The 16,298-nt window shown below is 31.7% G+C and overlaps 2 protein-coding genes across 2 annotated transcripts; one reads left to right on the forward strand and one right to left on the reverse strand.

The window, feature by feature from the left end:
- Positions 1-2,451: 2,451 nt before the first annotated feature.
- On the forward strand, positions 2,452-4,020 carry LOC107062227 (uncharacterized). Its single transcript, XM_015312615.1, has 3 exons — positions 2,452-2,456; positions 2,564-3,074; positions 3,364-4,020. Exons 1-3 carry the CDS (start codon positions 2,452-2,454, stop codon positions 4,018-4,020), a joined length of 1,173 nt encoding a protein of 390 aa, XP_015168101.1.
- An 8,623-nt stretch (positions 4,021-12,643) lies between these two features.
- On the reverse strand, positions 12,644-15,772 carry LOC102594047 (gibberellin 3-beta-dioxygenase 4). The gene is made up of 2 exons (XM_006339506.2): positions 13,564-15,772; positions 12,644-13,475 (listed from the first exon to the last, which is right to left on the reverse strand). The coding sequence occupies exons 1-2, from the start codon at positions 13,920-13,922 to the stop codon at positions 12,869-12,871; spliced, it is 966 nt and encodes a 321-aa protein (XP_006339568.1). The 5' UTR covers positions 13,923-15,772; the 3' UTR covers positions 12,644-12,868.
- Between the last annotated feature and the right edge of the window lie 526 nt (positions 15,773-16,298).

Genomic DNA, 16,298 nt, shown 5'->3' on the forward strand with positions numbered 1-16,298 from the left:
TCACGTTCTTCGAATCTACAGTAGTTACTCAAACTTCTTTGGTAACTCCAACCTTTACTTTCTGTCATAAGAGCCTATCCATGGATTTCAGGTTTTTTTCTTATCTGCTCATTAAGTAGAACAACTGATGTGACATCCTTCAGCTCAATAGAGTCTTTACCATGTAAGATGGTTGTTGCCAAATTATCATAGAAAGATGGCAACGAGTTTAGGAGCACTATGCCTTTATCTTCCTCCTCGATCTTTACTCCGAGGTTTGCTAGCTGCGTGATTAGACCATTAAGCACATTTAAATGGGACAAAATATTTGTACCTTCACCCACATGTAACGCGTATAACTGTTTCTTTAGGTACAATTTATTTGTCAGCGTTTTGGACATATATAGACTTTCTAACTTTACTCAAATGCCACATGCATTTTCTTCATCGATGATGTTATTAACTACATCATCAGTTAAGTGCAACCTGATTGCACTAGCAACATTTTCATCCATTTTTTCCAATCCGCAAGTTTCATGAATTCTGGATTTTTGGATTTTCCACTAGTGCCTTGTGCAAATTCATCATTTTTCACATTTTTCTCTGTCACGTTGAGAAACCACTGACATCGTTGAATTTTCTTACCTTGTACTTTACTCCAGACATTTTTTCTGTCACTAAGTATAGTACAAGAGATTGCAAGAAATATTTATGTGAATGGGCAGAACTTGTGCTCTGATATCAATTGTGGGGAATCAATTCGAATAAAAAGAATAAAAAGAGCAATAATGACATCAAGATTTTACGTGGAAACCCTCTTGAAAGAAAAATAACGGCCCGAGATGAGCAACAAAAATAGGAATTTTACACTTATAGGTCTGAGTATAAACTTCAAAGACCACTACACACTCAAAAGAAATAACCTCCTTTGATTTTTTCACCTCACTACAACATCGCTTGCACTCTCTATTTTTCCTCAAACTATTTCCCTCTGTGATGCCTCACTCTTCTTTTCTCTCTGTTTTTGGTGTATTTGAGAATGAAGAATGACCATCCCTTTTTTTAGAGGATAAATGCAGTAGCCTCCAAATATGCTACGGAAGAAAAACATTTTTTTTCTTTCTTCACAACTTACCAACATTTGACTTTAAGGAAGAAGAAATACATCAAATCCCCCCTAAACTTGGCTGCAAAACTTACTTTAATACTTTAACTATACGGGCATTCAAATACCCCCCCTAAACAGGGGCGGACCCACATAGTCAATTTTGGGTGCTCGAGCACCCATTGACTCCGGAAAATTTTTTGTATATATATATATATAGAAAATATGATAAATACGCTATTAAAGAAAAAAAAGCACCCATAGAACAATAGCAGTCGTGGGTGCGCTGGTTAACAATTGAAAAATAATGCGCGCGAAGCATGAGGGCGAGTGTTCGAATCCCGTTAGCCCCATTCTTTTTTTTTTTACTTTTTTCAGCGAATTTTGCACCTTTTTTTTTACTTTTCCTTTTTTTAATTAAGGGCTTATTTTACTCCGAATTTTGTACTTTTTCTTTCTTTTTTTTTTAACTTTTTTTTTTTTTTGGTCTAAATTCGGAGCTCAAAGCTCTTTTTTATTTAAATAATTCTGTACAAAAATTGGGCCAAACAAGCCCAAATAAAAAGGAAACAAAGAAAAGGACAGAACAAGAACGTCTAGACTTTGGGCCCTTTCCATATTTTCTATGCTTTAAAACATTTTCCACTGCCCACTTTTGTGGGATTTTTTCTTTTAACAAAACAAGGAAATCATTCTTCTTCTTCTTCTTGTTTCAAAGAGAAAGCAGCCAGCCCAACAACAAACTGCAAGCTTTTTTCTTTTCAAAGTCAAAATACAAAAGCAAGGTAATAAGATTTGATGTTTGATTAAAGTTAGATAATGAAAAAAAAGGGTTAGGGAAATTAGGTTTTGTTATTTTTATTGCTTATGGCTAGTACTCTTTAAGTCTTAATTCTTAAAATAGATTTCACATACTTTTTTTGTTACTTGATAAATAGATTTAGACTTTAGAGTCTCACATATTTCGTGTTTTGTGATTAAAAATACATTTTTTGAATACTTTTGAAATAATTTTTTTTCTTACCAACTTACTTGATTCAAAAATTAAATTTTAGGATGTATACAAATAACAAATTGTGCAATTGAAAATTTTGTGCTCATTGACTCATATATTGCTAATTATTGCTTGTGGTGTTGAAAGATCAAATAGATATATTAATTGTTGTTTGGGTTGTTGATAGAAAGTTATAGATTTCAATAAAAATTAATTGAATTATGTGAATTAATTATATGAAAAATTTGAATTTTGTTTTGCAGGAAATGGAATATAATCCTAATATACGTGATGATATTAGGAGATATTATATTCTTAAAAAGCCTTGCCAACCTAAGGATCATAAATTTCCTAAACTAAGTTTGGGAAGGAAATGCGGCAATTTTTCCTGATTGGTTTAATGGTCGTAAGTGGTTGGAGTATAGCATAACAAAAGATGCTGCATTTTGTTTGTGTTGCTACTTGTTTAAAAATGAATGTGAAAGTCGTGGATATGTGATTGATGCTGCTTTCACAAAGACTGGCTATAGAGCTTGGAACAAAGCTACTGAAAGATTTAAAGCTCATGTTGGAGATATAAATAGCATCCACAACAAGTGTTTCAACAAGATGCTTGATTTGATGAATCAATCACAGTCAATACGCACTTCCTTTGATAAAAAGTCCAAAAAAGAAAAAAGTGAGTCTCGGCGTCGCTTGAGTGCTTCAGTTGATGTGACAAGATTTCTCTTGAAATTAGGATTATCATTCCGTGGACATGATGAGAGTCGATCTTCTTCAAATAGAGGTATTTTTCTTGAACTTTTGCAATGGTATGGAGATATTAATGAAGATGTTGGAAGCATTATTTTAGAAAAAGCTCCAAAAAATGAAATGATGTGTTCTCCAAGTATTCAAAAGGATATTGTTGATTCTTGTGCTAAGGAAACAATCAAATCTATTCTTGAAGATTTAGATGGGGATTATTTTGGGATACTAGTCGATGAATTAAAGGATGTATCACACAAGGAGCAAATGACACTTGTTTTGAGATATGTTAACAAAAAAAGGAGAAGTGATAGAGCGATTTGTTGGTATTATTCATGTTAGTGATACATCTGTTTGTTCATTAAAGGAAACAATCTACTCTTTTCTTTCAGATCATTCATTAAGTCCATCCCAATTACGTGGGCAAGGTTATGATGGAGCTAGCAATATGCAAGGACATCTAAATGGTCTTAAAACTTTGATTTTGAATGAGACTCCATCGGCATATTGCATTTATTGTTTTGCCCACTAATTGCAGTTAACACTAGTGGCTCTTGCAAAGAAGGATTCAAATGTAGATGACTTTTTTTGCTTAGTTATTAATGTGTTAAATATTGTTGGAGCATCTTTTAAGCGCAGGGATTTACTTCGGAAACACCAAGCTGAACAGTTAGAGGAGTTGCTTATATCAGGGGAAGTGCATACTGGGCGAGGATTAAATCAAGAACGTGGGCTTCAGCGGCCAGGTGATACTCGTTGGGGTTCTCATTATAGAACATTAGATAATCTTATTGTTTTATTTCCATCAGTTATTCATGTGCTTGAATTTACTGGATGCGAGTGTCCAAACTATACTGATAGACTTTTTGCTAAAACTCTTGTGGATACGATTAAGAAATATGATTTTGCCTTTATGCTGCACTTGATGTGGAAAGTTCTTATGATGACAAATGAATTGAACTCCTCATTACAAAGGATGAATCAAAATATTGTCAATGCTATGAGATTTCTTGCTCTTACAAAGCAAAGATTACAAAATATGAGGGATAATGAATTTGAATCATTAATGGATGATGTCTCTTCTTTTTGTGATAAACATGATATAGTCATTCCGGAGATGGATGCTAGCTACTTTCCTGGGAAGTCAAAGCGTAAAGCTCTTGATGTTACATATTCTCCATCATTTGCGTGTTGAAATATTTTATGTTGTTATTGATTTGCATCTTCAAGAGCTTAATAATCGTTTTGATGCTATGAGTACCGACTTACTTCTCGGTATGGCTAGTTTGAATCCAGTTAATTCATTTGGTAGTTTTGATAAGGGCAAGATAATGAGGTTGGCTGAATATTATATGAATGAGTTTGACAGCAACAAGCTTCGGGATCTCAATTTTCAGCTTAATAGCGTTATAGTTTATGTTCGTGGTTCTGACAAGAGGTTCTTCAACTTGAAGGGAATTAGTGATCTTGCTAAAGTATTGGTCAAGTCAGATCTACATCAAATTTGGCCACTTATTTATTTGCTTATCAAGTTGACTCCCATTCTTCCCGTTGCTACTGCTTCTGTGGAACGAGCTTTCTCATCCATGAAGTACATTAAAAATGAACTTCGTAATAGTATTGGTGATGAATTTTTGAATGGTTGTTTAGTTTGCTATGTAGAGCGTAAGATATTCGCAAATGTAAGCAATGATGCTATTATTTATCGTTTTCAACATATGAAAAGTCGTCGAGCACAATTATGACTTTAAGACTAGAAGTCTCTTTTTGTAATGATAATATTACTAGTAGGTCATTGTGACTTATAACTAGTGGTTGTTTTTGATGATGATAATATTAATCGTTGTTTTATTTTTTTTACTTTTTTTTATTAAAGAGTTTGAGTTAGTATACGCTTACACTATGTGATTGCTAACATGTTTATGTTAAAGGAAGTGAGCACCCACAACCTTTAAATTCTGGATCCGCCACTGCCCCTAAATAACTTTCAAGTGAATTAAATACCCTCTTAATGGCTGATGTGGCAAATAAAAAAAAGAATAGCGCCTAAAAAATTAAAAATTAAAGAGAAAAAATATAATTGGGCTACTTTTATTTTCTTTTCAGCAAATAAGAATTTTTCTCTTCATCTTCCTCACACCCCACCACCCCTTGCCACCCTTAGCCATCACCTGCACCGGCCACTTCCTCATATTCTTTTTCGAACTCCCCACTTTCTTTTTCTTTCTTCGAAATCCTTCACCCTCACCCTATTTCTCTTTCTTCAAATCCTCCATCCGCAACCCTCTTTCTCCTTTTTTCGAACTCCACTCATCCCTTTCTTCTTCTTCTTCTTCTTCGATTAACTTATTTCTCCTCCTTCTTTCTCCTTCTTCAGAACACTCATACCCCTAATTATTTTCCATCACTAAATGAAAATAATTTCAAATTATTCTCACTTATTATTCTTAGATGTGATGAACAACAAAAAAAATGAAAAAATCAACAACTTATTCTTGCTTCTAGATCACTACTTATGAAGGTGTTTATTGATTTGATGAACTTAAAGCTCTTTTTAGTGAAAATTTTATAATTTTTTCATCTCAAATTAAATATTTAGTTGTAACTATGTATTTACTTTGATGATGTGCCTTAAAGATTGAATGTTTTTAGTGAAAATAGTCTTGAGATTTTTGGATCTGTGGAGTTTGATCTTTTTTGAGATTTTTACTTTTTATTTTTCTTTTTTATAATCTTGGTTTAATTTTCTTTATCTTTTTTTCCTTTCTAAAATTGTGAATTAAGAAAACAAAAAAAAGAATAAAAAAACTCAAAATTTAAATAATTATCAATGTGGCACTGACATGGCAGTGACATGGTACTGACGTGTTGATCATATGGTGCGTGTGGAATGTACTTGCCATTGTGAGACTGGTCTTATAAACTTAAGGTGTATTTAAATTCACTTGAAATGAAATTAGGGGGTAAATAATTATATGTAAAGTTGAAGTGCTTAGTAAGTTTTGTTGTCAGGTTTGAGGGGGGGGGGGGGGAGGAGTAAGCCAAGTAAATTGGCACATGTATATTCAACTTCTTCCAAAGCTTGCCAACCTTTGAAATTGTAAGATTTATCAAAGTTTGGCACATGAGGATCCATACATTCAACAAATGGCTTAAATTGGCACATGTATATTCAATTTCTTCCAAAGCTTGCCAACCTTTAAAATTGTAAGATTTGTCAAGATTTGTCAAAGTTTGGCACATGAGGATCCATACATTCAACAAATTTGTAGGTGTATACAATAAATGTATACAAGTTTTGATTGAGGTAAAACAACCTACCTGCAATATATTTCAGGTGTATACAAATTTGCAGGAGTGTTAAAATTCACCAACTTTATCTTGTTAATAATAATCAAAGAATTTAAATAAAAGTCTCACAAAAACATATCGAGACATTTAATAATTCAAAAAAATTGACAGCATTGAAGAATTTACAAACAATCTACATAAATACAAAATCATTATTCAATAAAAAAAAACTAAAGAAATCAAAATACTCAAGGACCTTGAAAAAAATCCTAGAATTTGCATATAGAAAATATTAATATGAATATAACAAAAAATCAGGAATATATTTCATAAATTTACAATTTTGATTAAGAAACAATTTCTAATCTATCGGTAAAAAAATGGTCTGCATTTGGTTCCCCATTGAGGAATAACAATGTGTACGTCATATCCAACGTTACCTCCACAAAGAACATTGGGACTTGTATATAGAGTCGTTAATATTGGCTAAGCCCAGTTGGATCATTCCTATATTATTTTTTCACGTTATTGGAGTATGCATGCTAGATATTTATATTAACATTTTAACATTAGAATTAAATTAAATTTATGTATTTATATTTTATTTTTCTTTTCTTAAAAGAGTTGGTTGGCTCGGCTTGACCCGCAACCCACTTAGTGATGTGTGGAGCCTGATGTGGCTCAATAGAATGGATAAATCAAAATATATTTTCTTTTTCTTTTCTTAAAAGAGTTGGTTGGCTCGGCTTGACCCGCAACCCACTTAGTGATGTGTGGGGCTTGATGCGGTTCAACAAAATGGATAAATCAAAATTTAGAAAAGAGTTCTTATGTTTATTTAATAAGAAATTTGAATTTTTTATTTTCATTATTTCTTAAAATACATGATATTTAATTATAATTTGATATTTAATTTTTATTTTTTCAATTGATTCAATAATCTAATTAGTTAGAACTTGAAATATATATATTTTTTTAAAAACACCTCAAAGAATTAAAGACAATCAATTGATTCAAATTGAAGTGAATGAGACAAATTAAGAAATAGAAAGTAACTATAAATTTTGATTGTCTTATCATTTTTACTTATAATTACATTGATCGTATTTTAAAAAAATTATAAAAAAAATTGAAAATATATGCCCTATAATTGAATTTTAATTCATACTAACATAAATATATAATTAGTTATATTTATAAATATTGAATAACTTTAAGACTATATTTATATATTGACAAATTAAGTTTAGAGTAGTCACCCCTACCTATGTACTTTCTAAACAAATAACATGCCATTTTTGTTTACCATGAAAAATACAATATAAGAAACTAAAAAATATAATTTGAAGTTTGAGATTGAGTTCTCGAACTATATCAAAAAATTATTTATATGTTCTCCAATTATAATATTTCAGAGGAACTGTACTATTCACTCAATAATCAATAGCACATCATCAACATATATAGCATTAACAATCCATTAGGATATCATTAATCTTCATACACTTCAATATGTTAGGTTAATGTAAAGAAATATTTATATTCATAATGACTTGATTGATTAAGAATAGAATAAAATGACGATAAGTAATCCAATACCCCTTAGAAACATTATCCACCTACCAAACTTTAAGTTGAAGTCTACTGTATATGCATACATAGAAAAATATTAGTGTTTTCTTTTTTTCCCCTTCTCATAGTAATAATTTTAATGTATTATTTTCTTTGACTTCATAGAGTAATTACATTATTATAATTGTAACAATTAGTTCAAGATAATAAGATATATTAGCCATGTGTTCTCAATATACATTGCTTTGGATGTTATTATAAAAATCTTTATTTGTTAATACAAAGATTCAAATAGTTTAGTATAAAGCTCTAAAATATTCCTATTAAGAACTAAGTATTTTTTCTTTCTTTTATTTTTAATACAATTGTATACTGTTTCTTTTGTTTTTTAGAATCTTCAATCTTGTTTAAGAGAAAATTAGATTATAAAATTAGCACTAAATAACTTTGCGGCCTCAAAATTTTAAGCGCCTAAAGTAAAGGCTTTTCTAGTCTCACCCTTAAGTCGTCCTTTGAGTTTTTTGGTTCTTTTTTTATTTTGTTTTTTATTTTTAATTGTATTTGCATTCTATTGTTTAATATCATTCCATGAATGTGAATGAAACTTTAAAGATGATTGTATTCTTACTTTTCTTTTCTACTTTTATTTGTCACTGTGATAAAAATAGATGTCTATTTATACTTATATGGTTTATAAAAGTAAGATATAATTTGTCACTTAATTCCTATCTTATCATTATTATTAACTATTGTCATGTTTCAATATATTTTTCAAATCATTGAATCTATTATGTTAAAAAGTACTATAATATAATTGTGATTTTATTTATTATTTCTTAAGGAGCGTGTCAAGTCAATACTAATCATAGGTACTGGTTTAGTTTTTTTTCTCCATTTTTTTCACACACAACTTTATGTTTCAAACTTTCAATATTTGGAAAACAATATTTCCTTTTCATTCTAATTTTTGTGGCACCTTTTAAATTTTTAAAGTTAAATTTGAATAGATTCAGACATATGATCTTTAAGTTTTTTGAATTAAAAGTTATGTTTATAAAAACTATATAAAAGGTACTACAAATCACAACAATTGATAATTCTAAAATATTTTAAAGGCGTTTCGACTAGCATTTTAAGATATATTTTTTCACTAAAAGGTGATATGAGAAAAGTTACAATTTATAGTATTTTTCATGTCATTTTTTAATATCTAAATTTTAAATATTATATTAATCCAATCTGATTTAATTGATAAAAATTAATCAAATTAACTACCAAGAATTAAAACATGACAAGTATTTGAAACAAATGGAGTAGTGAATCACCACCATATTTAAATTACGTGACTATTTTTGAAAGCTATGTAAATCAATTTGTAAAAATTCTATATAAGAGACAATTACAAATAGTTCATGACATTAAATTAGGATAATAGGTTCATTTGTTGAAAAAAAATAATCCATGTTTTTAAATCTGGAGAGATATAGGAAATAAGAGTGAACTTTGTTAATAGAATTAAATTGAAACCTTCCTTTCAACTATGAAAGATAGCGATTAATTTATCAGTTTGTACATAGAAATTTAAAACTATAACTGATGTTATTTGAATTAATTGAATTATAATTATCTTGGTTATTCTCTCTGTTTTTATTTATATATCGTCCTTACTAAAGATAGATAGTCCTTAATACCACCTCTATTCACTTTTAATTGTCATGATTTCGTTTTTTAGAGTCAAACTATAAGAACTTTGACTAACATTTTATGATGTATTTTTCATCATATTGATATGCAAAAAATTATAATTTATAGTACTTTGCGTATAGCTTTTGAATATCTAAATTTTTGTTTAAAAATATCGAATTAATGTAATTTAATTTAACTTTGAAAATTAGTCAAATTGACTTTCAATAAGGGCAACATGACAATTAAAAGTGGACGGATGGAATATTTGTCATTTTAGAAAATCAATGCATAAATGACACTATTCTTTCTATTTTACCCTTGAGGGTTATTAGCCTTGAAAATATGAATTTGACTAACATATGAAAATGAAATGATTAATTTATGTTCATTGGTCAATTAATTAATTAAAATAAATTAATTTATGTTCATTTATTGAAAACTTGACTATAAAGAAATATCAAATGAGGGTACAAATACAATAATCAACTCACATAGTTTTTTAAGGAATACGAAATCTAAAATAATGATTAATGACACACAAATAAAAACGGAGGGAATACTAAATTAACTTTTTCTTTTAGTATTGCGTGTGCTTGCCATCGTCTAGTTTTGTCGAAAAATCTAACCTAATTTTTTTCTTGACTTAAAATTTTGTTATTATTATTGTACTATAATTTTGTTGACTGAAAAAATGCTCCGGACTTCTATAATTTTGTACGGTATTAATTTTCTTATATGTATAATATTTCATTTTCATATATATTTTCTTGTTAGAAAAAAAATAATTTGTTAGCATACGCATGACACTTATTTTTTGATACAAACAAGTAGCAACACTTGAGTCTAAAATTATTCATTTATTTGCTAATTAGGAAGTAAACAACACAAATCCTACTAATTGAACGTCTAATTATGTGCGCTAGCACCATTGTCCATATACCTAGCATGATCTTAAGAAACTTGAAGGGAGAAACCAACAAATTATGGTGAAAAATTGTCTAAGCTTGTGTGGGATTAGGATGACCAAAGGAAAGGGATAATAGAGGTTTTAGAGGGTGGGGGTCCAAGTTAATGCACAACCAGATGTTGTAAAACACATCAAAAATTCAATAAGCTTGATCAAATATATTATAAGTCAATCTTTAGAAGATATCAAATCAAATTATTATTCCTTAATCGTGGGCTTCAGTGATCATTATAAAATACTTGGATGATCGGGTGGTAGAATGAAAGTTTTGTTAACATCATCGGTTAGCGATGAGTCATGTGGTACTTATTTCGAGGTAAAGATCATTGAACGCTAAAAATAGATGTTCGTTTTTGCATGCAAAGATTTTTGGAGGAAGCATAATTGCTTGGCCAAAGTTGACAAGTGTTTACTATGTTAAGAGTCACTTTGAGCCGGGGCAAATGCAGCCTAATAGCACCAAGTTCATCTAAATCCAATATTTCTGACGTGGAATATTTATGTATAAGAATTCATTGAAATTGCAATTGTAATAAGTTAGAGCCATAATTTTATAATTTGTATAAGTTCAATGCTAATAACCTTAAAAGTTGAACCCATAAAGCTCAAGTCCTGAATCTACCTCCGAATTTGAAGGCACTCACTCTTGCACACAACACACCTTAAGGTGGAGGTCGAGTAAAAAAAAAAAAACACACATAATAAAGGGCAACCCGTGCACTAAACCTTCTGCTATACACAAGGTCCGCGGAAGGGCCCGACCACAAAAATGGAAGTGCACTAAAACCCACACATTATTGAGAAAACAAAATGGTTGTTACCAGTAAGAACATAAATGTGCTTATCTATTCCAACTGGATTCTAACATGGACATTCTCCAGCATCACTTTACCCATGCTTCCAATAATTCCTTACTTGAAAATATAGTGTTTCCATTATGATTGGCATTACCATAACTACACAACACATGCCATTTGACTCCCTTAATTATTTAAAAAGAATTGATTTTTGCAACAACAAAAAAGGTCATCAACAATGTAGATACATAGATTTAAACTGCATCAAAGTATAGTAGCAATTCCAAAATCAGAAAAACAACTTAGTCGTTTGGAGATAAGACATCTGACAGATTGCTAAATCTAAGGGGTAGCTAAATTGGTCTAAGACACACCTTTTGGGAACACCAATAGTTCCTCATGTATCCCAAAAAACATAAAAAAAGGTAATGCCCACAAAAGTCCAGCCAAAGAAAGAAAGAATCAATGCTGATTTTTGTATTTGAATTCATTAGGACACCTAAGCAAACCCATGTGAGAAACAATCATCATCCTATTAAAATAAACAACTTGATTAAAGCAACTTTTTGGACAGTTGACTGGTGACAAATTGATCATTCTAGTTGGAGTATTTAATTAACAATGTGCTGACCATAACAAAACAGTACACAACTTTATGGCTTCATTATAATAGTAATGCAACTACATCTTGTTACCATTGTATTAAGACAAACAAAATCTATTTTTACTTTCTAGATCCCCCTGATGATTCGTCGAATCGACACAGTTAATCCACTACTAAAGATATGACTTTTTCCAGAATGCTTATACAGGTTGTGTCTAAGTTGCAGTAAAGGTTCTTTTTTATCTGGTGCATATCAACATCATGCTATAAAACAGATAGATGTTAATACAGTGTAAACTTACCACTAGAGGACAAAGTTCCAAATGGTAGAATGATAACCAACTTTTGGTCCTGTAATCTTTTGAAAGATGATTGATTCATTCTTTATATCCTATCAGCAAAAAGAAAAGCTTTAGGTAGGATTTGCTTACTTTTCTGGATCTTCTTGAGCTCTTTCGGGCGGCTAGAGGTAGGTAGAGCCTATATTTAAAGAGTCCAACTGAAATCCAGTATTAACCTAAACAGAATAAAAACATATATATGTATATATTTTATATATATATAGAGAGAGAGAGAGAGAAAGAGAAAACCACTAATACCTCAACAAATAATAAGTTCTGAAGCCATGATTTCAGAAGTACAATGAGTCCCGTCCTAAGAACCTTTCAAGTTTGAATCCTGGATAGGCATGAGAGTATGGCTTGACCATCTCTCTTCAGGGACAGTTATTTAGATTTCAGAAAAAATAAGGAAATTAACTGATCATTTACTCTGCTTCTAGAATATGCCCTTTGCATATGTAGATAATTAATAAAAACAAACATGCCAAGTGGGCAAACATAGAATTTTAATGGAAATATGAGTTGGAAGTTGGACTTCCAACTAGACATGCATTCAGTTATTATCCATGTCAAGTCAAAACCTTTCTGTATACATCTTCTTATCATTCACTGAATGCACTTACAAGTAACTTGCAAACAATATCATCAAATAACAAAACATAATACTATTATATAAAAAAAACTTCCACACAAACAGAACTCCTAGATACCTATGTTGCAATGATGAAACATGAGGAGATGTACAAGCTTATAAACTAACAACTCAAAGAATGATAACCATGCTTCTACTTTAACTTGGATCCAATCCCAACAAAATCCTTAACTGTAAAACCAACTTTCTCAAATTTACCATTCTCATTGGTCAATCTAAAGTTTAAATAGTCAGAGCAAACAAATGACTTGTAGATTCTTGAATTTTCTTCACCAACTACTTCATCAGGTGCCAAGATCACCTTCTCATCCTCAAAGCACCAAAAGAAAACTAAAGAAAAGCGGTTCACCGGCTTCTTCAGAATGACACGGTGCTCAGAGGATCTTAGTTTGTCATTGCTCCAAGCTTGCAGCATGTCACCAATATTTACTACAAGAGTTCCTTCACATGGCAAAATATCCACCCACTTCCCATCCTTTGATCTTACTTGGAGGCCACCTAATTCATCTTGATAGACAATTGTTATGCAGCTCATATCAGTGTGCATACCAAGGCCTTCAACTTCCTGTTCTAAACTATCCGGGGGCGAGTAGTTATTTATCCTCAAGTATCCATTGCAATTACCAAATTCTGAGACATAATACTTCATTCCAAGTTCTTCTCCCAAGCTCATCAAGACAGTTTTCTGGATGACTTTCGCTAACTCTGTCATTTTGCCTCCATATTCTTGCAGTATTTCACTAAGAAGGAACACCATGTATCAGAGAATTAAATCAACCGTAGAGACATAAGAGAAAGGAGAATCTAAATGTTCTAAAATAGAATTACCTGAATTCTGAATTCCCTTCACCAGCAAGGGTATCCGCAGAACCCTTAGCAGAGTCAGAGAAGTCTGGTCCAGACACTTTAAGGCTTTCAAAGAATGGAGATGCAATGAAATGAGGAGTATAAGTTTTCAAAGACGAGTAAGGACCTGCTTTTAGTTTGGTCTCAGAAGGGAGGTTGAAGAGGTGTTTGGAGAGGCAATTAATTTTTCTGTAAAGATCATTGGAGATTCCATGATTGATAACATGAAAGAAGCCCCATTCTTTGCAGGCAGCAGCAAGAGAAGATAGAGTAGATGAGTTTGATGGTTGGGAGATATCCAAAATAGGAAGTTGTAATGGTGATTGGGATTCAAGAATCATTTTTTTAGAAGATGCTAAATATGTTTCTTGGTTAATCAAACCTTTAAAAGGACATGTAACTCTTCATTAAAGTTAATTTCAGAAAAGTCTCTTTCTAGTAGTTAAATTATTTATCTCATACATACATACATGCATGCAACACACATATTTCAACTTTTTAACTTCCATTTGGTGGAATATATTATGCGAGCGGATGTGACAACTGTGGCAGCCTTTTTCAGCTTCAATTAAAAAGTATGTTCACAAGTGATTGGCAATGATACTTAGGCATAAAACAGATATTCCTGTGCTTGAAGGATGACTTTGCATATTTGTGGAAGTCAATTCAAAGTGTTGATAGCTTTTAAAGTTTAATCTTAAGTTTCTGGTGCTTGTTGCAGCAACAAGCAAGTCATGTTTGAATTCATGGTCAAATTACAGTTCAACTTATCAACACAAAATTTAAAAATGATAGTTGTTGGTTCAGTATTTCAAGGATATAGAGTCCCACCTGACACCTAGTTTTCTTACATTAACTTTTAACAGAGATGCATAGGAACAAACTTCACCTATGCATGTTTCACAAATGACAAAGAGACTAAAATGTTATCTTATCCGCATTTAAACATGTAACTATTTCTTTGTGCACATAAGCAAATTTGTTCACTTGAGAGTAACATGAGTTGTTATTTGTCTTGGATGTTTTGGGAACAGACAAATTAGGGACTGTGTATTATAGGACTACTGCATGTACTATTACTATTTGATAGATAAATTGTTACTCTTTTGAAACCAAAAATAACCCACTCTTGATCTGTCGAATAAAAGCATGAGTTGTTAATGTGACGGAGATCAGTAACTGTTAAATTAAAGGTCAACACTTGCCTTCGCCATTAAATATGTTTCCTCCTATTTCCTATCTTAGGCATCTCTAGTTACAAAAATTATATGAGTAATAGTACTTTCTGATTGTTTTAGGGATAGTAGAATTAAAGAAGAGAACACCACATCTTTTCTACAGTGTTATTGCTTCATTAAAGCAAGCTCTTGCTTTTTCTACCCCTCTCTTTTTATCCCCTTTCCTTTCATGTTCTCAGTAGTCAAACTTGAATGCGAAGTGAAATCTTTTATAAATCTAAGCACCTATTAGATATAAACAAACAATCATCACATTCATAGTATCTGGTCAGAACCAAGTATCCAATTAGACAAGAAACTCTGAAATCCACTTAATTGACCCATAGAGTAGAATTTATGCAGAAGAAATCCAAAATGATTCCTTACAAGTATATACCGGGAAAAAGATAAATGCATATGAAACATCCAGAACAATCAGATTGGGGTTCTAATTCTAAAAAGGGAGGCGGCACCTGAATCAATCAAAAAGCTTATTGAAATTGAAGGGAACTAAGACGATTAGCTTAGCTAGCATTCCGAGAGAATCTATTCATTTAGTCTGTTCATTGCTATCCTACAAGAAATAATGGAAGGGATAAATATACATATTTTATTGAAAATCATTAGTAGTAGACTAAGTAACAAGTTTAACTACTTGTAGAATTGCAATTGTGAGAATTCAAGGGCATGCAGAATTTGAGCTCACTGCTAAACTAGTTCTTAGATATTTTTGGTGCCATCCACCATTTGTAAATGCATGCATAAGTATTTAACCTTGATTAGGAAAGAAGAAGAGACAAGTGATTGTACTAATTGTGTTTAGGATATTAGAATACCATCATATCCCTCCTTTCCACTCCTAAAAAGGGAGAGTTTTTTATAAGATTTTGTATGATAGGAAATAAGTTGAAATGTTATATGTAAGGTAACTGTTAGAATAGAAATAAGTATTTCCTACTTAGAATAGGAATATGAATAGGAATAGGAATAGGAATAAGAATAGGAATCCTAGTTGGAAAAGGATTCCAATGTAGTGTCTATAAATAGGGTCTCAATGTAACTATTTAGAAATACAATTCAATAATATTCTTTTCCTATATTTCTCACATGGTATCAGAGCATTGGTGAGAACAAACAAGTCACCGTATGTCTATGTCAATTTCCGGTGACTGTTGGATCTGATTTTGCTATTCTTTTTTCTTTCTGTGGTGTTGTGCGAAAACCAACACCACCACGAGGCTCGGAAAGCCCCCGCGACCAAACCCCAGCCAAAACCACCGGAAAACACCACCCCACGCGCTCTCACGCGCCAATCGGAGGTGGTAGTTTCCGGCGAGATCTGTCTCACGCGCCGGCGCGTGAGGGCTTTTCTGATCATATTTTTTGAGAATTTTTTTGACAGTTGGGGTCGTCCAGCCATTCCGACCAGGCCCATACTGTTTTTGACCAGATCCGATCACCGGAATTAGGGTTCCGGCAATTTCCAGGCTGTTTCCGGCG

This window comes from Solanum tuberosum, unplaced genomic scaffold (genome assembly GCF_000226075.1).
Source record: "Solanum tuberosum cultivar DM 1-3 516 R44 unplaced genomic scaffold, SolTub_3.0 scf00010, whole genome shotgun sequence".
NCBI lineage: Eukaryota > Viridiplantae > Streptophyta > Magnoliopsida > Solanales > Solanaceae > Solanum > Solanum tuberosum.